General features: G+C 37.6%; 1 protein-coding gene and 2 non-coding genes across 10 annotated transcripts; all 3 read left to right on the forward strand.

Moving 5' to 3' along the window:
- On the forward strand, window positions 1-26,119 carry puf60a (poly-U binding splicing factor a). 8 transcript variants are annotated; one of them, XM_059501689.1, is made up of 14 exons: window positions 2-88; window positions 942-1,012; window positions 6,387-6,494; window positions 7,124-7,219; window positions 11,341-11,433; window positions 11,996-12,064; window positions 12,643-12,804; window positions 12,884-12,976; window positions 13,066-13,279; window positions 13,587-13,777; window positions 14,105-14,161; window positions 18,449-18,560; window positions 20,472-20,719; window positions 25,399-26,119. In XM_059501689.1, exons 4-14 carry the CDS (start codon window positions 7,139-7,141, stop codon window positions 25,696-25,698), a joined length of 1,620 nt encoding a protein of 539 aa, XP_059357672.1. In that variant the 5' UTR covers window positions 2-88; window positions 942-1,012; window positions 6,387-6,494; window positions 7,124-7,138; the 3' UTR covers window positions 25,699-26,119. The 8 variants fall into 8 exon arrangements, with proteins under 8 accessions (XP_059357670.1, XP_059357672.1, XP_059357671.1 ...); XM_059501690.1 differs by having other exon boundaries at window positions 17-94; XM_059501687.1 differs by lacking the exon at window positions 6,387-6,494 and having other exon boundaries at window positions 1-88.
- On the forward strand, window positions 7,377-7,496 carry LOC132097024 (small nucleolar RNA SNORA57). The gene has a single exon (XR_009422632.1). It is a non-coding gene; the product is annotated as a small nucleolar RNA SNORA57 (small nucleolar RNA).
- On the forward strand, window positions 12,116-12,253 carry LOC132097023 (small nucleolar RNA SNORA57). Its single transcript, XR_009422631.1, has one exon. It is a non-coding gene; the product is annotated as a small nucleolar RNA SNORA57 (small nucleolar RNA).
- Window positions 26,120-26,167: the final 48 nt, after the last annotated feature.

Below are 26,167 nucleotides of genomic sequence, written 5' to 3' on the forward strand. Positions count from 1 at the left end.
CTCTCGGTATCGCGAGATTTCATAGTCTTCCTCGCCGTGTGGACGTTAGCGCTGGACGGTCTGCTCTATGGCGGTGGCTGTTTCAGCGGTAAATGTAATATTTTGTTTAACTTCTCTCTTAATACACATACAGTAATATTTCAAGTGCATATAGTAGTGTTTTTTGGACAGAGGTTTCATTTAAAATTGTTAGAAAAACAGGGGTATTGCCAACTAGCCTAGCGCACCGAGAGCGGGATTTTCCCTCTGGCCTGCTGCTGCTGTAGCTGCTGCGTGTCTTTTCACAATCACAGCGATTAAATCATTCTCGACTGACTAAGTCATTTCTAACTGTTAGGATTTGTTTATAGTGTTTGTTTTTAACGGTGTATTACTACTTTTGTGACAAAACGCCTGCGCTCATTCGCTTTCTTCATTCGTAACTTACTTGAGCTAGCGTGTTAACTCGTTCACTTTGTCCTGCATAAGCTGAACTGACTTCACTAATGCACGGCACGCAAGAAACTAAATGTTTCCGTTTAATGTGTTCACGGTGATAAGATTTGTTTGCATTTACTATTCGCTTTTGAAAAAGTGCATTGCAGTGGAACAATCTTTTTGAGTGTCGAATTGAGTATCGTTAGACATTAAGGCCTAATCGCCGTTGAAAACATATGGGGCACATTCATACTTTATTGACTGCAGTCTTTTTGACCTTGTAGTCAGTGTGGTAACTTGATGTTAACATTAACTAGGTAATGTGTTTGTAGTAGAGCAGGCCGCTTAAATTGTTAATTTAGAGTCATTCGTTCTCCAGACTAACATTAGTCTGTTTACAGACCTCTCAAACCCCATGCTATTATAGGTAAAGTGAGGTTGACAAACATTTAAGTTCACCCTTTTAACCTGGGAAATGTACACAGTGCACCTGAGTTTACTGAAACCTCTCTCTTTCCTTATAGACTCTGTATTGAACTGTAAAAGCTCCCCATATATAATCTCACAAGACAGCCCAGCGGAGAGCAGGTGCTAGGTAAGGTGGCCTATCCACTGCTCACCCCGAGACAATGCCCCCCCCCCCCCCCCCCCCATGATATTGAAGTGGTTTGCAAAGAACTTTGAATTTGTCTGATTGCTTATCAGTTATTGGAGTATTACATTTGATAAACAACAGGAGGCAACCTGTACTTCCTTTCTGTGTCGTTCAAGTGTCACCAGTATATTATGTATAATAGTTTTATTTGCATATGAATCACAACAAAAAAACGTTTTTGTTGTTGGTTGTTATTTGTCATCCAGGCCAGTCATACCATACTGATAGCTCAAGTACTGCAATTTTTGGATGAGTTTAAAAAGTTAGTTCACCCCAAAATAAAAATTATGTCATTCATTTACTTATGTCATTCCAAACACATAAAACTGTCGTTCTTTTAAGGAACACAAATTAAGATTTTTTTTTTTAATGAAATCCAAAGTTTTTTTCCGACCCTGAAACAATCAAAGCCCAGAAAGTCCATTTGACATCAGTGCTTCAACCATAATTTTATGAAGCTACGAGAATACTTTTTGTGCACAAAGAAAACAAACAATAAAGACTGTATTCAACAATTTGTTCTTATCCGTGTCAGTCTATGCAGGGCGTTCGAATTTCATAAAAATATCTTAATTTGTGTTCCAAAGATGAATGAAGGTCTTACGGGTTTGGAATAGGGCTGTCAACGAATATTCTAAATTCGAATATGTATTCGAATAGTTTTAAAAAAAACGAATTTCGAATGTGAAAATTAATATTCGAATAAAAAAAAAATGTGGAAAAAAGGCCCGCGGTAGTAGAGGCGTGGTTGTCTGCTTTGCGAGTGGGTGCGCTAGCGCGCCTAAGGGTTCAGGGACAGGTCACAGCCTCACAGGAGTCGCACTGTCTGGCACAGCATCACTGCTGAAAGTTGACGCGTCTTCATGGAAGATGCCAGCAAGTGCAGAGCCCAACTCGACCGCAGCAGAGAAAATGAGGTAAAATTGTTGACCCGCGAGATTTTTGTATGCAAGCTATTTAAGATACAGTTAGCATACCATTCGACCACTAGCAACATGAGGTCACATCTCAAAAATGTGCACCCAAATGAGCATGGCATAATGTGTGGAACTCCAGCTAAACAGTCACGTCTTGACACTTAACGTTACTTTGCATCGCTCGACGCAAGCACTTTATCTGCAACACGACAAGAGGCCATAACAGATAAATACATTTCGTTCATTTGTAAGGACATGAGACCGATCAGTATCGCGGATGGGGCAGGTTTCGGGGAGTTCTGTCAAGCAATGGAAGCGAGGTTTGATTATTTATCGTTTCATGTCAAGGAAAAGTTCAATGTTTACCACAGCACAGCTCGCTCGGAGCATTCAATGTCAGTTCTATATGCTGTAAAACTTCAATTAATATTAATAATATTTGTTTCAATCACTGAATGAAGCCTGCTATATTTGGGACAACAGTCGCGACCTTAAATTGCTTGCACAAAAATGTGTTTGTTCATTTAAACCGTTATGCGCAGAGAACGTGAGGGTGAGAGAGCGTGAGGTCTGCAGTCTTGGCCATTAGTTGATTTCCTTGTTTTTGTGTAGGTAATACGTTGTCATATATGTTTAAACTTAAATAGACTATCTATACAAGTAGTTATGTCTCTGTATTATTTTTGCCTGTTATTGACGTAATGTGCGTCATTGACAACATGCGCAACCAGATGTTCGAATAGTTCGAATATTCGTGTAATTTTTAGAGGGAATATTCGAATGTCAATTTTGAGCAATTTTGACAGCCCTAGTTTGGAATGACATGAGGGTGAGTAATTAATGACAGAATTTTTATTTTTGGGATAACTATCCCTTTAAGCAATATGTATGTTTTTTGTGCTAATATTCACAAATCTGTCAAATTAAAGGAATAATTTACTCATCCTGATGTTGTTCTAAACCAGTGGTTCTCAAACATTTTTGGTCGAGCATCCCTTTATAGCCCCCCTCTTTCCCGAATCCTCATCTCACCTCAGACTACCAAATAATTTCAATAAACATTATTTAAAATTAATGCTTTAATTTAAACAATCTACTGTGGGAAAAAAACACATGCAACACTAGAAACATTGAAAATCACATATAGAGTAACTGTTATTGTTCTTCTTTCTTTAGTTTTTTCATATAAATCGTTTTTTTTGTGGGGTTTCATGCTGTCCGCTTAGGCACAGGACACACACAGGCCTTTCCTCCTCATCGATAAAATTAACTCCATATCTACACCGGACGCAAGCGGCAAAATACAGTTAAGCCCATTATAATCAAGTGACGCCAATTACACTGGATGCGGTGCCACATGACAAATCCCCAACATTAAACTGATGTTTTATTTATGACGTACTGACAAAAAGTTAAAATGATTTGCAGCCTTTGCTTTGTCGCGTCCAGTGTATTTCTCATCATATTTTCTAAATTTAGCTTTTGAATGACCAGCACCTGCCTGGGTTTGTGCGTCTTGATCTATGGCTTATCACTTCATTTTCACAAACTGATCCATCACCATAAGTTACGTCCTTTGGCTTTTTGCGGTTTTATTTCTTTTCTTTTTCTGCTGATGGCCCGCGACCCCCCTGCAGTACTCACGCCCCCCCCGACGGGAATGGCCCACACTTTGAGAACCACTGTACTAAACCTATATGACTTAACTCTATGAAATGCAATAGGAGTAATTTTCATGGTTGTCCTCGTTGCATATTTCCATAAAGGACTTATTTCATTCTTTAAAAAGGAAGTAAATATCATAAAAGCATCTTATACTTTATATAAAGCTTCTGAAGCAAAACGGAACAAAATTTAAGCCATTATTGAGTGAAGATCATTAGTCTAGAAAAATCCTATGTTTTTGGAACAACATGATTAAAGCCCTGTTCACATCCGGGGTCTGTTCTTCATACCTTGTTAACTTTGTTAGCTGGATTTTATTGTTGATGATTTCACATGATCTTGGATTGGTTGGTTCTTTGATGCTCATCCCGGAGTTGCTGTCATAGCGACAGGTCCATAAGCTTTCATGTAAACAGAATCACAATTTTTAAGCAGAATTGATAGTTAAAATCTGTCCCAGCCACTGCTACTTTATTAGATGAGTACACTACTGATCCAGGGAAAGTTATTTAATATAATAATAATTGAAAAATAATATAATAATGTTGTGTAGTCTATAATACTATAAACACAGCCAGTTTTACTCATTTAAATATTTATTCATGATAAAATAATTACTTTATAATTGTATTTGAGTCTTACATGCTATACAGTTAATCTGAGCCATGCATTAATTTGAGTGGTGACCGATATTATGGGAGTGGCTTGATGGAGCACAGGAGATGCAGATAACTTCATCTTGACCCTCCGACTTGAATTCATACTGTCACATTACAGATCTGTTTCAGAAATAAAATTAATTGAATTGCTAATTGCAACATTGAAATAGAAATGTAATGCCTGTACAAATACTAGAAATCGTGAATATAAATATTTGGTAATCATATAAAAAATCATGTTCGCTTGGCTGTTTCCTTAAAAGTCCAGAAATTTATTTTTTGTCAGGTGTCTTTTTTAATTATATGATGTCATTATGTTGCTGTCTTGCTGCCAGCAATTTGCTGCATTGCTGATCGTGATTTTGTGTGTCGATATATCTGCCCTTTTTGGGGAACACGAGAAAGTGCAGTAATCTTATGTTGTACACACACTAGGCACGGTTGCCCTGAACTGAGCCGGAGTGTGATTATCCGCTTCCCCGCTGGCCTGCACTCACATTTGCACTAAACTTTCCGGGTCGGAGCATGCTTGTGTCATGTGCGATATAGCGAAGAAACCCACTTTTGCTAATATTTTGCCTAATAAATTTGTCATTTATGCCATGCCTTGACTTTCACTTGTAAGTAACGTTATCAGATAATTATTACGGAGGCAGCTGATGTTAATGAAAGAATTTGCAGCTTTAAATCGTAGACTTATTCCAGTTTGTCAATAAATTGAAAAACAGACCCATTATAAATGTAAATACTTTATTGAATTAATTTAAAAGTGGACTCTAGTTATAGTAATATTATGTGTTTGTGGTCATAATGATCACAGGTGAGCACACAAAATAGTAGCTGTTCCATGTTCGGGCGTGATTTGCACTACGTGTGTACCGCGCCCGAGCCCAACTGAACTGTGCTCTGGCTCACCTCTTCCAACCGGTCAGGGCCAGCTAAATGAACCACGTCCGAGCGCAGCACAGAGCGATCACACTAGTCAAACGAACCAGGCTTTGGGGGTCAAATGCACTTGGCATGGTTAAAATTGCCTAGTTATTTCCTGGCATCTGTCAAATCATCTCAGATGTATTAAGTGAGGTATGAAGAACGGGCCACAGGAATGATAACTAAATATCTATATAAGAATCCACACCAATGGGCAATAATGTTTTGTTTAATTGTAAGCATAAAGTTTGATTGGCTGTTCATGTTTCATAAGAAAGGTGTTATTGTTTTTTCAATAATAGAGTTTCTAATTTGTTATGGTTGTAGTGTGTCCCTGTTGTCATGCAATTAGAACGATTATTGTTAAGTTTTATAGTTATCATCCTTGCTGTGAATGGGCCATAAGTCACAATTTTCATTATTTGGGTGAACTGTCCCTTTAAGGATCATTGCCACAGAACATGTGTACAAAATATATTGCCTTAAAGTTTGTCACCCAGGGCTTCATGTCCTAAACATCTTATGGCGCTTTTCCACTGCACGATATGGTTCACTTTTGGGAGGATTTCCACTGAGTACAGTACCTGGTACCTTTTTTTTCCAGTAGAGGTATCAAGTGAACGTTACCATTTGCCAAAACGTGTCTTGTAAACTCTGCTGATCACTTATTGGCCAGAGAGAATTGTCACAACCTGATTCACTGAACTTGCAACACAGAGACACAACTGAACCGTTAGATTTAATCAGCACAGCCAATGAAGAATCGAATGCAACTGATTCAAATGAACACCTGTTTTTTTTTTAACAACCAAAAAATGGTGGTGTTGTGGAAGTACATATGTAGAGAGCTTGATGGGGCGACGCGGAATCAAAAGTTTTTCAGGAGTCAACGGCAGTAGAGGCGGTGCAAATAATCCCGTCCACTCTAAAGTGATACTAAACTGCAGTGGAGCCGCAAACCGAGCCGAGTCGTGTCACACAGTGGAAAAGCGCCATTAGAGACAACTTTTTTTTTTCCTGGATTTGGATGTCAGTGGTTCAAATTGTTGTCTCCCTATCCAGTTCTGTTGTTCTAAGTAGGTTTGTCTTTTTCTTTTCCTTTTTTCCTTTTTGTCGTTTCTCTCTGTGTCGTCTGTGCTGTAGAACATATCTCTTGACTGTACTATATTTCCAAAGCCAATGGCAGAACCTTTTGGGTTCAAACCTCCTTAGGGGGGGCAGTGCACCACTGTGGAGTTCATTTGAGCAAAGGTACTTAAGTTTTCTCTTCTGTAGTTATCAATAGGGGGCTCACTTTAGCATATGCACTCTAAGGGTAAAGGGTCCTCCATTGACTGACATAAATAAAATATCTCAGTGTTTCCACTGGGGGGAGAAGTCACCATGTGGTACAAATGCATGGTTCCCCTTACAATATTCTGAGAAGCCTGTTAATTAAATGTATACAGAAGGCTCATTATCAATGCCCTTTCAGTTCCGTGTAAAATGTCTTTAACAAAGCCCTATGCTAAACTGAAGGTGTCCAAACATGTGCTGAAATGACAGCTGATTTAGAGCAAGCTCAAATGATCTAGAATCATTTGAAGTCATGTAAATACAAGAACTTGTTTCCAGCTCTCTTACTGCTTTTATATTTTTATGCTTTTGTAAAAAAAAAAAAAAGAAAAGAAAAAACAATTAAAATGGTAAAATAAATTCATGTAAAATTCATAATTTAGAAATATTTTCCAGATTTATTGTATGACTGATGTAATTTGAGTTTGCTCTTAAACTAGGTGGTTTTTAAAGTTGAAAGTTGTCCAGTGTGTGTTTTGAGTAGATGTGCAGTTCCCCTGCAGCTCACGTTCATCAGGTCTGACAGATGCCTGTGCTCTGTGCAGGGAGGTGAGGCTCTGATGATGGAGAATGGACAGAGCACGGCCTCGAAGCTCGGCCTGCCGCCCCTCACCCCGGAACAGCAGGAGGCGCTACAGAAGGTGAGACTAACCCCGGACACTGCTTTTGCATATGGGTACTTAAATCAGTGATATTGATGCGTGACTTTAGCATACTCAATAACAGTACACAAGTGTATCAGACAGAGGCTTTAATTTCTAGTTTTGTGATCTTTTTCATGTCCTCCAGCGTTACAAGCATGTGTTTGCTCAGTGCACATGTAAGCAAGCAGTGGACAAGAGCAGAACCAGTGCTATGCCTTCGGTGCTAGTGGCATCTGATTATCTGCTAGTACTATTCTCAATAGCTGGGACAATATTTAAAGAGGATGATTCTCATTTAACATTTGTGAATTTAGCAGATTTGTGAAATCAATCAAATAAATCAAATAAAATTTTAGTGGTACAGTATGTTGGTTTACCTGAACCAGGGCTTAACATTAAGCCTTGGAGGGGTTTTTTTTGTGTGTGTGGTGTAAATGTAATATTCTGAATCAAATTTTTTTTTTTTTTGCTTTTAAAAATTGAAATTTTATCCTAAACTTAAGTGCGTCTCTTTTCATGTAAAATTCTGAACTTTTATCAATAAATTCAATTAGAATAAGACACTATAGGGTTGTTACTAGGGCTGCACACTTAATTGAATTTCTAATTGTGTCCAGTGTTATTCTGCGTTCTTAAGATACATTTTTTTTTCTTTCTACATGTTATCTTAAGGGTTTTTCCCATTATTTTAATTTTAGTATAACATAATACCATTCAAATTTTACTTTTATATAATTTAAAGAAGAAACCAATCTGATGTTTAGTTGACATTTGAGGCTTAATACTATAGAAAAGCACAAAGTTTTTCAGTTAATGTTTTCAGCTTATTTTCATATAAAAATATGGCATCCAGATGCATCAAACAATGGTATAAACATCATTCAATGTAAATTGTGATAATCGTAATTAATCGCAATTGCAATTTCAAGGGAATAATCAACAATTATGATTTGTCATAATCATGCAGTCCTAGTTGTTGAAGCCCGAATGAAGCTCAGCGGTAACCAGAATGCATTTACATTGCAGAATTATTTAGGGGTGCACCGAAATTTCGGCCACCGAAAATTTTCGGCCGAAATGGCATTATCGGTTTCGGGCCGAAATAAAAAAAACAGCCGAAAACGTAAACCGAAAATGAATGTCACCCGCCCCTCCCATTAGAGGTGTGCGATACCGCTAAATTTGGTATCGATCCGATACCAAGTAAATACAGGGCCAGTATTGCCGATACCAATACCGATACCTTTTAATAATTAAGGTGGATGCGTTTTCAACCTAAATCTAAATGAATTTTCATGACTTTTAATTTGTTTTAGTGATTTGCATTATGGGTTATTAATCAGTACTACAAAAGCTTTTGTTCAGAAACAACTTTTGGTTACTTCTGTTTTATTTAAATAAACAAAGTTACAAAATGATTACTTCCCAAATATAAAAATTTAAAAACAAATTCTCTTTTCAAGTAGCATGTTAACAAAAAAAAAATTCTCCTCTTTAGTGCACTTCTTTTCAGGATTTTTTTCTTAGTCACAAAGTTTTACTTCACAATAAATATAAAAAATGTAAAACAAATTCTCCTTGTAATATGATATAATGAGAACAAAATAACGTTTCTCCTCTTTACAAAATTCCTGAAGCTGACATCTTCCACTATGGAAAGAGGCTGCAGGTCCTTCACAATCATTTCTGATAGGCGCCTTGTAATATCCACTGCTCTTGGAGAATCAGCTATTGATAAAATAATAAATAATAAAAATAATTAAGTCTGGTGCACATCTACGTGTAGTTTAAATAAAGAAACTAATATCCCTTTCACAGCTAACACAAAAAGGGTAATTATATTCAAATATCAAATATGACCTACATTATATTCAGTATATTTGTTTCAGTTCCAGTAAATGTATTCATTTAAATAACACGCTTCAATGGAATTAGTGTATTACTTCTAGGTCTTAGCATAATTCTTAAGTTGACTAAAGTAACAAATGACCAGTTATTAATTATTATTAACTAATGCTGAAGATGACTAAAATATGTCTTTCATCACTCTTATCTACCTGGATATTCTCTGCCAAACTGAAATGCCTCTGGCAGTGACTTCTGCCTCTGAGTCGCGGGTCTGTCGGGGCCAGGGGGTGGGGTAGGGGGATTTTTCTCCTCCTCTCTCCGTTTCTGCAGCTCTGCATTTTCTGGTCCGTGATTTTTCATATGATTGTACAAATTAGTTGTATTGCCACTGTATTTTAAAGACTTTCTACAAATGGTACAAGTCGCTGTTGTCTCATTTTCGGCCTGAAAATACAGCCATACAACGCTCCTCGCTCTTTCTCTCTGCTGCCATTCTCCGCATCTGACTGACTGCTGTTAGAAATGCGCGCCTGACTGCTGGTGGTAGCGCTAGTGGTGAGTCACGTGACGGTACAACACAGGAGAGGGGGAGGAGAGCAGTGTCGAGCACGAGCAGCACTCTTGAGAGCTTGCTCTGCTCTGTGACAGCAGCAGCATTTTGACAAACACGGCCAGGTCGCAAAACGAGAGAAACTGAAACTTAAGTATCGATATTTTCACGTTGGTATCGATCAATACCGATACCAACATTGGTATCGATATTATCGTTATTAGTATCGATCTGCCCACCTCTACCTCCCATCCGTGAGCAAGCGCTTAGGTTTCAATCACGGTCGAGCTGTTATCATGCGTCTGCCTATCAAAGATTAAGCATGTCAAAGGGCTGTCACAATCAAAAAGAGCTTGTCACAAAAGCTGCACAATCGATCGGACCAACCAACACAAGTTTCGAAAACGAAAACAGGGAATCGATTTTAACGGCCTTCTCTCGGAGCGCGTCCAGCTCGTCACTATACGCTCGCAGCGAACGCACGTCACACAGCAACTGCAGGTTCTGACACACACACACACACACACACACACACAGACAGAGCCTATTAGTGCATAATATCAATGTAGCCTTCAGTAATGTTTTTCATTGATGTTATGGCAGTCCACATTGCTGACTTGTGCGCGGCTCAAGCGCCCTCTTTACGTTCGCCCTAATGCCTGTTTAGTTGTCGGTGGATTTGCCTATATTTGGCGTTGAAAAACGGATCAACGCCCAAATATAGGCAATTTACTAACGATTCAATGAACACTTTGCCTATGTCTCAAAAATCGAACAGGATTTTTTTTCTTCACAAAAGTGACAGCCCTATACGAGAGGACACCAAAGTTGCAATATGTAACATTTGTTCTGCAAAAATCTCCAAAATTGTGGATTTTTTTGCACAATTTTTAAAAAACTATTTTATTTGATGGAACATAAAACTTGAAGAATAATTATTATCTATATTTATTGTAAAAAATATTTTATGTTTTGTTATGTAACTGTTAATAAAAGTTTGATTATTATGTGATTTTTCAATTCAGATCCATTAAATCAAAGCAATATATATATACGTTTTTAAAAGAAGCCATTTTCGGCTTCAGTTTCGGTTTTCGGCCAAGTGCATCCTAAATTTTCGGTTTCGGCGCAGAATTTTCATTTCGGTGCATCACTAGAATTACTACATAAGTAATGGTGATACTAATGTTTCTACATTTTTTGAATATACAAATATAAAGTGTTGGTGAAAATGCAATGATACATGAAAATAAACCGCCAGTAGGTGGCATCTGTTGGAGACTCTCTTAATAAGTAATTGAGTAATTTATTCGACCAATTCACTAAAATGACTGATACATTCAAGAAAGAATCAAAAGACAAGCAAATCACTGAACTGTTGACTCGCACAATTTGTTCAAAAACACTAAATCAGTAACAAAACACAGCTGTGGATTTCCGGGAGATGCAATTTTTATCAGTCAGTATTTTCTAAAATGTAAATTTCTTTAACTACTTGTTAAATGAGCTGTTTTTAAAATCAATGTCATTTGCAATTGTGCTGATGTTTGGGGAAAATGGGAAATTCTCTTTTACTTGCCCTATTCAAAAAATCCACTTGTCCCGGACATAGACAAATGTTAAAGTCAAGTATTTCAAGATTTGGCTATTTGGCCCTGCTGAGTTGGTTTGAAGTTATTTTAGTGGGTATTCATTTTGTGTTATGTGCTCTCAATTGCAGGCAAAGAAGTATGCCATGGAGCAAAGCATCAAGAGCGTCTTGGTCAAGCAGACCCTCGCCCATCAGCAGCAACAGCAGCTTAGCAACCTACAGGTAAAACTGCACGAGAACATGGGACAGATATATAGTATTATTAAACATATAATGCCAAATATACGCTAAAGTCACTCGCAGCTAATCCCAATTAGGTCTGTAAAAAATATCATAGTGAAGCTATTTTGACACTTATAGTTGTGAGGGAAAGATTCAGTTAGAAGGCTATATTGTTGGAAGAAAAGAAAAAGTGTTATTCGTGTGTACACAATCTATTAATGATTGTAATTAGGAATCATAATATGAGTGATATGTCTCAGTGACCCTTTCTATCCTAATCTGACATCTTCCAACGATGGGTAGGGCTGGGCGATATATCTATCCGATAATGAAAATGAACGTGATATTGCGTAGCTTGTCAGTGATATACGGCTCTGTCTATTAAATGCTGCTCCATTTAAAAGCAGGTAATGGCGATTTAGCGAACCAATCACGGAACCAGATTTACTGACTAGATGCACATGATCATATCGTTAGATATATTGCCTAGCCATAAACCATGATACAAAACAAGTTGCACAACAGTGATCGACTTACCAAGTTGGTTTATTTTTCCTGACAGCTCCCTAATTCCCTTCAGATGGCCTCATTGACGATGGGCTTTGGAGATCCCCTCTCACCACTACAGTCTGTAAGTCCAACACAATTTCTTCCAGTAATCTCATTAACCTTCTTTGACTTCCCTCCTTCTATCGGCATACATGTGGTTGTTCAGTACACATGTGTGTAATGGGGAGGAGGTAAAGAAAAGCCAGTGCTATGTCTATGGTTCCAGCATGTTTATTGTCTGCTGGTTCTATCCTCAATCACTGGAGCAAGCCTATTAATGATGAACACTGTGGATGATGAATACCGTATTTTCCGCACTATAAAGTGCACTTAAAAGCCTTTAATTTTCTAAAAAAAACAACAGCGAGCCTTATAATCCGGAGCGCCTTATATATGGATCAAGGCGCTCTGTCAAAATGTTGACATTCCGTTTAGCACAGCTCCATCTAGTGGATGCATAATGCAAACCCAGTCAAACGTTTGACTGCAGTATCTTCTATTCTATGGTCCTTATTATCCGGTGCGCCCTATATATGAAAACAGTTCTAAAATAGGCCACTCATTGAAGGTGCGCCTTATAATCAGGTGCGCCTTATAATGTGGAAAATACGGTATATGCCTGGCATGACCTCATCTGATCTACTGAATTTCCCATTGCAGGTTGCAGCACAGAGGCAACGGGCACTAGCCATAATGTGCCGTGTTTATGTTGGGTCCATCTACTATGAGCTAGGAGAAGACACCATCAGACAGGCCTTTGCTCCTTTCGGTCCCATTAAGAGCATTGACATGTCCTGGGACTCTGTTACATTAAAACACAAGGTCAGAAGTTCTTTTTTTAAACCATTTTTTGTTCTTCATTCATTGTTTTTTAACTTACATTAAGCTACTCTTTCTGCAGGGGTTTGCATTTGTAGAATATGAAGTACCAGAAGCAGCACAGCTCGCTTTAGAACAGATGAACTCCGTTATGTTGGGCGGTAGAAACATTAAAGTGAGTACTTCGCAAGTGTACTCGTGATATTTGTTTTTCTCAGTCTTTCATATTCAATCATGTCTGATCTCTTATTTCAACACTTGTAGGTGGGACGACCAAGCAACATTGGTCAGGCTCAACCCATCATAGACCAGCTAGCTGAAGAAGCGCGCGCCTTCAACCGGATTTACGTGGCATCCGTGCATCCCGATTTATCAGATGAGGACATCAAGAGTGTGTTCGAGGCTTTCGGAAGAATCAAGTCATGCACCCTGGCGCGGGACCCCACGACGGGAAAGCACAAAGGCTATGGCTTCATAGGTAAGCGGGTGGTTGCTACACCCATTCGGTTGCATATAAATGTATCTGACTGAGAGCAGTCGGTCATGGTAGAATGCTGTTCTCTACATGTCTCACAGGGGATAGAGAAGGGTGGGGGCAGGTTCCTCACATGCTTTCATAGTAAGTTTTTATTTCTGTTGTCGTTGTTTTCTTAGGCTCTGTTACGGACATTTGTGCCATAAGTGCCCGCTGGTAATTACACAGTAACTGTCTCAGAGCTCTGGTAGATTAATGCTGAGTCTTCTTAGAAGCTGTTGAGTCTTAGTCTTCCTTGTTTCCTCTGTAGAATATGATAAGGCCCAGTCTGCGCAGGATGCAGTGTCCTCCATGAACCTTTTCGACTTGGGCGGTCAGTACCTGCGAGTGGGCAAAGCAGTCACACCCCCCATGCCCCTTCTGACACCAACGACGCCGGGCGGCCTTCCTCCCGCCGCTGCCGTAGCGGCTGCGGCCGCCACCGCCAAAATCACAGCGCAGGTGAGCATTTACACACCTTGATTATCTATTGTTAGTCAGGGAGAGAGAGAGAGAGTGTGTGTGTGTGTGTGTGTGTGTGTGTGTGTGTGTGTGTATGTGTGAGCAGCTGCTTCCTTTTGGCAATTAAAAGCCTTCCTTTGTAAAGTAAGGCAGAGTGATTTTTAATTCGCTTAGCAGGCTAGAGCAGGCACTTGGTGCTGTATGTGAGGGCTTGAGTCAGCTTAGGCATTGACTGGCATGAAGACTCAGTTATGACACAGCATTACTTATTTGAGACAGAGCTTTTACATGCAGAAAGATAACATAGCGTGTAAACTCCAAAAACAGATGGCATGGAATCTGTCCCAGCCGGAGAATCGGACAGAAGACTTCCTCAACTGTCTGGTAAATCCTTCAGGAAATTCTGTTCAAAGCACGCTGGTGCGTTTTTGTTTTGTGTAGAATATGAGTGTGGGGAGAGTCTTGTCATCAGGACTTCCCAGTTACAATTATTCTCATTGCTCTATATTGTGCTAGGTTTAAAGACAGGCTATATACTTGAAAGCTGAGCAGTTTTAGTTGCAGGTGACTTTAAGTAGCACCTCTGACAAAAAATTTCAGCTACATTATGCCTCATATCTGTAATTTGGGTTTTGGCCCACTAAATTATGAATATATAATTCTGGATGTCTGTTTAAACTCTTTAGGCTTTTCATAATCGTCCTTTGTTAATGGGTGTGCCTTTACTATTTTAATTTTGAAATACCCTTTTGGCATTTTTCTATTGTGGGTTACTTCTGTTTAAGAGAATTTTATTAAATCTATGCTACAGCATAGACCATGCTAAAATTGGCATATTATATGCTATACTAATACTAAATATACAATGTAAATTTGTATGATCAGTGATGTAATTGTCCTGTGTTGTCTTATGCTTGTCAAAGTTTAAATAATGTTAAGCAGATAAGTGCATATTTTTATAACTTATGTAGTGTTGTATAAATAAATGTATAGTTAATAATTTATAGAGATGTCTAAGGATCCGTTTAGCTTGTTTTGTCATATGTTCTTGACCTTTAGCCTATTTCAGGTCTTGGGCCTAGTTGCATGTAATGCCTGAATGTTTAGATGCACAAACACTGTCTGAGCCAACACTTTACTGATGTGTTTGTCAAGCAACTTTCCATTTCCTGTGAGCTTTTTGGCTGTTTTTAATGCATATGTTACCATTCAGAAGTTTTTGTAAGATTTTAAATAAAATGCATTGAGTCTTGGTGGTCATAAATACTTTATAACAATTTATTTATATTATATAATTTGTCATCTAAAATTGGCCATTTAAAATAGGGATGCACTGAAATGAAAATTCTTGGCCAGAGCCGATCAAAATGAAACATTGGACCAAATAGAGAACAATGTTTTTCGCTTTTTATTTTTTCCCCTGTGTGTGTGTGTGTGTGTGTATATGTATGTATATATATATATTTGTGTGTATGTGTGTGTATATATATATATATATATATATATATATATATATATATATATATATATATATATATATATATATATATATATATATATATATATATATATATATGTATGTGTGTGTGTGTGTGTGTGTGTCTATATATATACACACACACACACACACACACACACAGATACATATATACAGTACAGACCAAAAGTTTGGAAACATTACTATTTTTAATGTTTTTGAAAGAAGTTTCTTCTGCTCATCAAGCCTGTATTTATTTGATCAAAAATACAGAAAAAAATGTAATATTGTGATATATTATTACAATTTAAAATAATTGTTTTTAAATTTATTATACTTTAAATTATCATTTATTTCTGTGATGCAAAGCTGAATTTTCAGGATCATTATCACATGATCCTTTAGAAATCATTCTAATATGATGATTCATTATCAAAGTTGTAAACAGTTCTGCTGCTTAATATTTTTTCAGAACATGTGATACTTTTTTAGGATACTTTGATGAATAAAAAGTAAAAAAAGAAGCTATGTTTTTAAAATATAAATATTTTGTAATAACAATATGCACTACTGGTCAGTAATTTGGGGTCAGTAATTTTTTTTTTCTTTTTTTATAAAATCAATACTTTTATTCAGCAAGGATGTGTTAAATTGATAAAAAGTGATAGTAAAGAAAATATATTATTAGAATTTTTATTTTATTTGAATAAATTCAGTTCTTTTTAACCTTTTATTCATCAAATATATTAGACAGCAGAACTGTTTCCAACACTCATAATAAATCAGAATATTAGAATGATTTCTAAATGATCATGTGATAGACTGGATGTTACATGTGACACTGAAGGCTGGAGTAATGATGCTGAAAATTCAGCTTTGCATCACAGGAATAAATTATTTTGTTAAAGTGTATTCAAATAGAAAACTATTTTAAGTTGTAATAATATATATATATATATATATTTTTTTTTTACCATTGCATAAATTAAATAGAATGTGCTTTTTACTGTTTTGGCCAGCTTTTCATAGGACAAAAATCCGTAACAAAACAACAAATTTTTTTTTTTTTACATTTCAGCAGACACCATACCAACAAAGCACAATTTAAATTAAAATTAATAAGTTAGTAAAATATATAACATTTTTGAGACCCACTTAAATCAGTTATATACTTTTTTACTGTACAAATAAATACAGCCTTGCTGAGTAGAAGAGACTTTTTATTTTTAAAAAAGAGGTTTTACAGATCCCAATTTGAATGATTATGATAAATGTATTAATAGAGCTGTTGTTATTATCATTATTATTGTTCTATTTTATTTTAGAAATGCATAATTTTACTGAGCAGCTGGTGAGTAACACTTTCAGTGCACATTTGGACTTGAACCCTGTCTAACAAACAGATAGCGCCGGAAGCTTGTGCAACACTGTCAGAATACATGCAATTCGTGTGTATTAGAAAAGAAAGTTCTGCAGTTTATTTACTGGTTAAGGCCTTTTTGCGATTTTAATCATCATACAGTAACCAGCAACAAACACCCTTCATCTTTTCATCGAAGACATGCAATGCAGCCCTAAACAAGACTCGCTGTCAGTGCTTGTAATGATTTTTGTGCCTTTCTCAGACAATTTTAAATGCTTTCACACTACCAACATTTTTGCTGCATTAGTGCATGCTTCTGTTTGATTGCTTTACATCATAGTTCGATACAATTTATTGTGTTTTCATTTATTCAGCCAAACCCCGAAAGAGCTTTTTTTCTATGTTGGCCGAACAATATCAGTTGCCGAAGATTCTGTGCATCCCTAATTTAAAACCTTTATTCTCTTAATCTATTTTAAAACATCATTCATTTCTGTGTCTTGGCAATGCTGAATTTTTAGCAGGCGTTACTTCAGTCTTCATTGTTACATCATCCTTCAGAAATCAATTATATACCAAATATTATCAGTTAAAAACCGCTGCTTAATGTTTAATGTTTAAACCATGATGCATTCTTTTCAGGATTATTTGATGGTGTATATTATATTACATTCTTTATAAAAATTAAGACCCATCCACACCCTCCTAAAGGAAGAGCGAGGAAAAACAATGTGCATTATATGGAAAATAGTTTTTGAAACTTAAGCTGCATAAACATTAAATAAAAAAAGTGACATGACAATACAGCCAGGTATGGTGACCCATACTCAGAATTTGTGCTCTGCATTAAACCTGTCCAGAGTGCACACACACAGAGCAGTGAACACACACACACACACCGTGAACACACACCCGGAGCAGCGGGCGGCCATTTATGCTGCGGCGCCCGGGGAGCAGTTGGGGGTTCAGTGCCTTGCTCAAGGGCACCTCAGTCGTGGTATTGCCGGCCCAAGACTCGAACCCACAATTTTAGGATTAGGAGTCAAACTCTCTTACCACCAGGCCACAACTTCCCCAAATGCACAAAATAATATTCTTTTTTTAGCATGGTCATATGACCCCTAACTTTTATTGGTGTAGTTTGCTGATTGATGGAACACTCTTTACAGTTTGATTCCTTCTAGGTTTTCTGTATAGACTAATGAACAAAATCCAACTTGGCTTAAGAAATCAACTTTTTTTTTTAATGTTTTGCCATATAATTTGTATCCACACATGGTTAAGGGACAGCTGGGCATGTTGACTGTTGACCTGTTAATCTGCACCCCCCATTTTGGGACCACTGAAAATGGCCTGCCTAACTTAAAATTGCAACAGTTCCTGACCTCAGTGTGCTACATGCACAATATTAATGTTTTGGAAAGAAGACCCCTTGGTCTTTACTGTCTTTAAATGCTCAAAAAGATAAAAAGTGAAAGTAGAGCAGGTACTTAATGCAAGGTAAAATATTATAGAGTATAGATCATTTTTCTTTAACAATGACGCAAACTGAAAAAGAAAACCCTTTACACTGTTTAACTGGAAGTATTAATCAGTCAAAATTAATATTTTTGGTGAACAGTTAAACGGTCAATATAAGTGTTCTATTCTCAATAGCCCATAAGCTCAAACTTCCCACTTTTATGCAGCTGGCCCAAGGCTTGTCTGTGTGTGCGAAGGTCTTTTTGTCTCATGTCCTGTGACGTGCATGTCCACTCGTGTTGGTGTTATATGTGCTTTTAACGGGCGCTGTCCAGGCGGTGTTCCTATATGTCCCACTCTGTTCTTCCAGGAAGCGGTAGCAGGAGCATCTATTCTGGGGGCGATGACTGCGGGGACGGGCCTGAACATGCCTCAGCTCCCACAGGCCGTCATGGCAGCTCAGGCCCCAGGGGTCATTACAGGTAGGTGCATTCAGAAGTGGTTTGTGTTGTCATTACTGTGGCCCTCTATTACAAAGTGTTTTCACTGGTGTGCCTTAATCTTGTTGTATGTCTTCAGTATTTTTGTTCTGCATGTGGTTGACTTGTGTAAGAGTGGGGCCCTTCACTTGGGTGTAATATGCATGTTTTTGAAAACAGGATTGTTAGGAATATGTACAGGAGTTCAACTGAAAGATAATTACAAACAAATGCCTTTTTTCTTTTAAAGCCCTTATTCGGCAGGCATGTCCTCCCACACATTGCTTACGGCTACACAAGTAGTTGTACTCAGATCTGTCTGTTTTACTTCTTCTAAACGCTGTCCGTGATCTCCCATTTCCACATTAGCTTAAATGTGCACAAAATCTCTTTCCCTCAGGTTTCTGTTGTCCTACACAGTACTCAGTTTAACGTGGCCTGTCGTGGGACGTGTCCACTAATAGATTTCTCTTTTATTTTCTCTTCTCTCCTTGTCTCTCTCTTTTTCCTTTTTTTCTCTCCTTTCTTCCCCTCCCTGTCTTTATTCTCCACATTCGCCATGACCCTTTCCCTTTGCTGCACACTGATCAACCAAGTTTGAAGAGGACTGTTTCTAACCCCTCCCCTCATAAACAAATCTCTCATTCCTATTGGCCAGTGAGTCTCTCAGATCCTGTGTGTTTTTGTGGAATTGATCTTGAAGGCAAGCCCAAAGAGAACAGATGCTGCATCAGAGAGGGGCAAAGTGACCCCATCTTATTTTTTATTTTTTTTTATTAAATGTTCAACATAGTCACAAAGGCAAGAAGCAAGCAGGTATAGAGGAATAATGTTGAAACTGTCTTATTCCTACATGGGTGTTTTTTTTTCTGTGAGAAATGGTTCAGCCAAATTATTCAGTAAAAAATGTCCGTTCTACCACTGCTTGGCACATTAATCAATTTTCATTAATGAATTGAAGTTTCTCACTGACCAAATGTGACCCTGGACCACAAAACCAGTCATAAGGGTCAAATATATCTTTTAAATTGAGATTTATACATCGCCTGAAAGCTAAATAAATAAGCTTGCAATTGATATATGTTTATATTATTGTCGCGAAACCGGTAAACCTGAAGAACAACACTATGTATCAAACAGATGAAACCATTAACGCACCCGAAACTAATAAATACAGAGAACAGTAGAAGTGAAATATGGCATTACAAAACAGATGATAAAGGTGAACGAACTGACCACAGGATTCAAAGCATTTGCATGCTCATCCTGATCTTTTCCAAGAATTAAGAGATTGACAGGTTAGTGCATAATTCATAAATTCAGACTTAATTTGAATTTTTATTCACAGCTGATCAATGCACGAACATAAGATGTGATGCAGTAAATGCGAAAGCTCAAACGTGTGATAGAGCCAGTGACATTTTGGTCACATTTTCAAAGTCATTCATTGATTTAAATGACCTAGTTTGCTATATTTTAGTATCAGTAATATGAAGGGGATGTTTCTGCCACATTGACTGCTAACATGAAGCAGCCGAGAGAGAGATTTAGATTTAAAGTTTTTTCTTTGCCTGATTCTGAAATCTGAAAACAATCTGATGAAGAGAGAGATAATAACGTGATTTTGAATATTACTTTGTTAGAATAAGAAAAATTCTTATAATTCATCAACAGCATTGCTACAAGTATACCCCAGCGACTTAAGACTGGTTTTGTGGTCCAGGGTCACAAATATGTTCCAGTCATTACAGTTAGCTTCTCACTGGAGGGGAAGATTATCAGTAAAGCACTTAAATGTTAATTTTCCTCTGGTAAAAAGCCAATTTCACTTGTGTAGAGAGGGATTGATTAGGTGTCTAGCAGAAATTCATGTCAGACCACAGTTAATATACTGACTACTGTGATTCTGTTTAGGGGTGACACCGGCGCGGCCCACTCTCCCTGTTGTGCCTCAGGTGGGTCTTGTGAACCCGGTGTTGGCCTCTCCGCCATCACTGTCTGCTGCTGTGGCTGCAGCCCAAGAGGCGAAGAAGGAAAAAGAAGAGGAAGAATCCGCACAAGACGGCACGGGTCAGGAAATGCTCAGTGAACAGGAACACATGAGCATCTCTGGCAGCAGCGCCCGACATATGGTCATGCAGAAACTGTTGAGGAAACAAGAGGTTGGTAATCAATTAAGTAAAATACTTTGGTTCTCAGAGCCCTACACCAAAGAGCAGTCAAAAAAACCTGATCATTGAGAGAAATTAACCTTCCTATTAGGAGGCATTGACTCCTTAAAATGATTTCTAAGGTCTTTTTTTTTCTTACCTTTTTAAATGTGCTTTTTTTATTAAACTTTTTCAAAATGCATAATTAAAACAGTTTAATGAGTCTCAGAGGACGAATAATTGCATTTAACTTCATAACAATGTTAGGAAATTGTTTTAAATATAAAGGTTTCCATATAGAAATATTAAATTGAACTGAAATTATACTTTAATGAAAGTACACAAACTACCAGTAGGTAGCGTCAAGTCATTGTCTGTTACTAAATTATTAATTTGATCAATTAGTTCGAACAGCTGAATCATTCAGGAACAGTGTAACTGACTTTATGAATGTGTCAGTGAATCTTTGACCTACCTACTAGTTACTTATCTCTGTTCATCGCAATCTCACAATAATTATAATTAGTGTAGTTGTCTAACAGTGTCCACCCTCACTTTGTTGTAATGAGGATTCACAAGCTTAAAGAGCTTGACACTGAACAGAAAGTCTGGTGTTTTGGGTTTTGAGTGGATTCTGACTAACCTAAACACCTCTGATTGGCCATTGCATTCAAGAAATCAACAGATATATCTGTGATTGGCTACATTGCTCTAGGGCTGGGTGATATGACGATATTATCATATGTCGATGATGTCTCTTAAGTATCGCGAAAAAAGTGGCCTGATAAACATAACCCCATAGTCATCATATATCATATATTCCAATTTTGGAAATCAGGAATCGGATTACTTGTTATAAAATTAAATTTAGATTTCTGCTTCTTGATTCCTCTATGCACATTTGTTATTTCAAAAGATTCAACTGCAAGAAGATAAAATAGAACTCACTTCTGGGCACACACATACACAGAAAGCAGATGCACAAAAGCTGCCTCATATACCGTAATTCCTCAAATAAAAGCCGGGGCCTTTATTTACCTGAACTGCAAAAGGTAACAGGCTTTTATTTGAAGCAGGCTTTTATTAGAGGCCTTTTATTTAAGACCGGCCTTTATTTGTCCTTGTTGACCATGCCCCCGGGCACTATAAGAGGCCCAGCATTTATTTGACTACCGGTTTTTATTTGAGGAATTACAGTATATACGTGACCACTGGACTGGGCTCTTTTTCTCACATTCTTACAAATTCAAATGGACAAAAACACAATTATATCAAAATATCCCATAAATATAATTGGTTATGTCTATGGGACATAGAGTGAGCGTAAAGAGTTGAGAAAGAAAACAAGGGTGTATTGGATCCGTGCATTAGGTCTCATTCATGAAACATTCGTAAATATGAGTAAATATGTGAGTGATTTGCGTGTAAAGAGACCTTCCCAAAAACTCTTCTCCTGATAGACAAATACTTTGTAAACATCAGAAGTGATAGATTGGAATTCATTAACACACACATTTCACTGTCGTAAATTGGACTCGCGTGCACGCTCATTCTCAATTACCATAAATCCCGCCCATTAAATCAGACTGACGACTATATATGGGCATCATATTATGACACCAAATGAAGGATTTCAACATGTCTTAGATGCAGAAATTGAAGTTTTATTATCAGAAGTTGGTTCAAAATGCCACATTTTATTTTCAAGCGTACAGTCGTGGCCAAAAGTTTTGAGAATTACATAAATATTGGAAATTGGAAAAGTTGCTGCTTAAGTTTTTATAATAGCAATTTGCATATACTCCAGAATGTTATGAAGAGTGATCAGATGAATTGCATAGTCCTTCTTTGCCATGAAAATTAACTTAATCCCAAAAAAACCTTTCCATTGCATTTCATTGCTGTCATTAAAGGACCTGCTGAGATCATTTCAGTAATCGTCTTGTTAACTCCGGTGAGAATGTTGACGAGCACAAGGCTGGAGATCATTATGTCAGGCTGACTGGGTTAGAATGGCAGACTTGACATGTTAAAAGGAGGGTGATGCTTGAAATCATTGTTCTTCCATTGTTAACCATGGTGACCTGCAAAGAAATGCATGCAGCCATCATTGTGTTGCGTAAAAATGGCTTCACAGGCAAGGATATTGTGGCTACTAAGATTGCACCTAAATCAACAATTTATAGGATCATCAAGAACTTCAAGGAAAGAGGTTCAATTCTTGTAAAGAAGCCTTCAGGGCGTCCAAGAAAGTCCAGCAAGCGCCAGGATTAGCTCCTAAAGAGGATTCAGCTGCGGGATCGGAGTGCCACCAGTGCAGAGCTTGCTCAGGAATGGCAGCAGGCAGGTGTGAGCGCATCTGCACGCACAGTTAGGCCAAGACTTCTGGAAGATGGCCTGGTGTCAAAAAGGGCAGCAAAGAAGCCACTTCTCTCCCAAAAAAACATCAGGGACAGATTGATCTTCTGCAGAAAGTATAGTAAATGGACTGCTGAGGACTGGGGCAAAGTCATATTCTCCGATGAAGCCCCTTTCCGATTGTTTGGGGCATCTGGAAAAGGGCTTGTCCGGAGAAGAAAAGGTGAGCGCTACCATCAGTCCTGTGTCATGCCAACAGTAAAGCATCCTGACACCATTCATGTGTGGGGTTGCTTCTCATCCAAGGGAGTGGGCTCACTCACAATTCTGCCCAAAAACACAGCCATGAATAAAGAATGGTACCAAAACACCCTCCAACAGCAACTTCTTCCAACAATCCAACAACAGTTTGGTGAAGAACAATGCATTTTCCAGCACGATGGAGCACCGTGCCATAAGGCAAAAGTGATAACTAAGTTGCTCGGGGACCAGAATGTTGAAATTTTGGGTCCATGGCCTGGAAACTCCCCAGATCTTAATACCATTGAGAACTTGTGGTCAATCCTCAAGAGGCGGGTGGACAAACAAAAACCCACTAATTCTGACAAACTCCAAGAAGTGATTATGAAAGAATGGGTTGCTATCAGTCAGGATTTGGCCCAGAAGTTGATTGAGAGCATGCCCAGTCGAATTGCAGAGGTCCTGAAAAAGGACCAACACTGCAAATACTGACTCTTTGCATAAATGTCATGTAATTGTCGATAAAAGCCTTTGAAACGTATGAAGTGCTTGTAATTATATTTCAGTACATCACAGAAACAACTGAAACAAAGATCTAAAAGCAGTTTAGCAGCAAACTCTTTGAAAACTAATATTTATGTAATTCTCAAAACTTTTGGCCACGACTGTACATAGTGGCATATCGGGTCCTAAAAAAATGGAAGCTTGGCAGATTATTACAGATGCTGTTAATGGAGTTTCATCTGTTAATCGAACAGTCCCAGAAGTGAAAAGAAAATGGCTCGACATGAAGCTTGACTGCAAAAAAAGTATTAGTTTACTTTGAAAAAATCACATTCAAACTGGAGGAGGACCACCATCATCATAGAGCATATCTACATGCGATGAATGCATCATTTAAAAGAAACAATTTCCATAACAATTAAGGGGCTATAAGTTTGCTCAGACCTATTGAAAACAATTATTTGATTAAAGTGTTCCGTTTGCAGATGCTATTACTGGCTCTCATAATAAAAGTAAAAAGAAAAACTGTATGTAATTACTATATATAATATTTTTTACAATTCTCTGTAAATATGTCCCCGATTAAGGTGAATATAAATGCAGCCTTATTAATGAGCAAAACGTTCGTATGTTAAATGCACTATTTACACGTGGCTGGGAGCAGGTGTAGATTTCTTTCGTACAGTACCAACTAACATTTTGAAAATACGAACATTTTAATGAATCCGAAAATTTACGCCAGAACCACTTTACACACGATTTACACACAAATTTGTTCTGTTTGTGTTTCATGAATGAGACCTATTGACAGCAGCCACTGCCGCCAGTCATTATAATGTTAATGAAAGAATAAAAGAAAAGAAAATCCCTCACTGATCTTGACTGAATCACTTTTGTAACCTCAGTTTATATTTTATTTGTCTGTTGTTCGGTGCTTACTACTTCAATGGTGGGTGTTGTATTTTTATTAATAAAATGAAATTATATATATATAAAAAAAATAAAAAAAACCTGCTTCTAAATAAATAAAGCAGATATTTTTATTTCGTTTAAAATGGGCCAAAGAGACCTCTATACGAGGCTCCCAGAAATGGAAAAAAGTTTTTAATTCCTTCATGGTTTGTGTCATACATGATAAATATAAAAAGCCTACGTTATAGCTTGACTACAAGTTTAAAAACAACGCTACATTTGTTATAATTAAGGAAATGAAACTTACCATCATGAAATGTGTTTACACGGGAGATAATGCCAAAAAGAAAGAGAAACATTTTTCTCTAGCATATTTTACTAAAGACATTATTATATGATATCCACATGCATTTATTATTCTCACAATCACCGCCAGAATGTCTAACTTCACCACTATGAACTTAAAATCGGGTTCTCTTATTTTTCCGCAACAGTTCTCCTCACAAAACAAAATTCATTTCAAACTCAAATTTTATAAAAACAGAGGGGAAATTATGAGCAACACCAAAATAACAACAAAGATAATGTTTTCTGTTAATTGAAGCACAAACTAAGAAAAGTTAGACCAAACTTTTCTCATTAATAATTAAGACTCTTTTTGAATGCTCTTTCCACAGTCTACGGTTATGGTGCTCAGGAACATGGTTGGACCTGAGGACATAGATGACGATCTGGAAGGAGAAGTAACGGAGGAATGTGGGAAGTTTGGAGCTGTTAATAGAGTGATCATCTATCAGGAGAAGCAGGGTGAGGAGGAGGATGCTGAAGTCATTGTCAAGATCTTTGTGGAGTTTTCCATGGCATCAGAGATGAACAAGGCCATTCAGGCACTCAACAACCGCTGGTTCGGAGGTCGCAAGGTCATCGCTGAGGTGTATGATCAGGAACGGTTTGAGAACAGTGACCTCTCTGCATAGACAGTCAAAAATACATCCTGCCCTCCATAACCTTCTCTTCAACTCTCCCTTCTCTCTCTCCTCACTTACACAGACGCAGCCACCAGCCACTCTCCCCAGTGGTATTGGCTTCTCTTTATAACTTGTAATTATTTTTTATTGATGTTGATATTAATATTATTAATGATCCCCTCTTGGGACAGAGGCAAGGAAAACGCTCATGAATATTTTTTTTTATTGTTGCTGTACATTAATGTGAACGACTGAATGCCCCGCCCCTTCCCTCCTTTTTGGGGTCATTGGTTTACTTCCCATCAGTCAGATGTTCTTCAAATTCAGTTGCTTTGTCATTTTCCCCCCTCTTATTGTTTAAAATATCCTCATTGGCCTGTTATGATGCTCTTGGGTTCAAATGTCAGAACAATAAATTCTTCAGATATGACACTTGGGTCTGTTCAGTCTTTTCTCTTCCTGAAATTGTATGGAAGCT

This window comes from Carassius carassius, chromosome 20 (assembly GCF_963082965.1).
Source record: "Carassius carassius chromosome 20, fCarCar2.1, whole genome shotgun sequence".
NCBI lineage: Eukaryota > Metazoa > Chordata > Actinopteri > Cypriniformes > Cyprinidae > Carassius > Carassius carassius.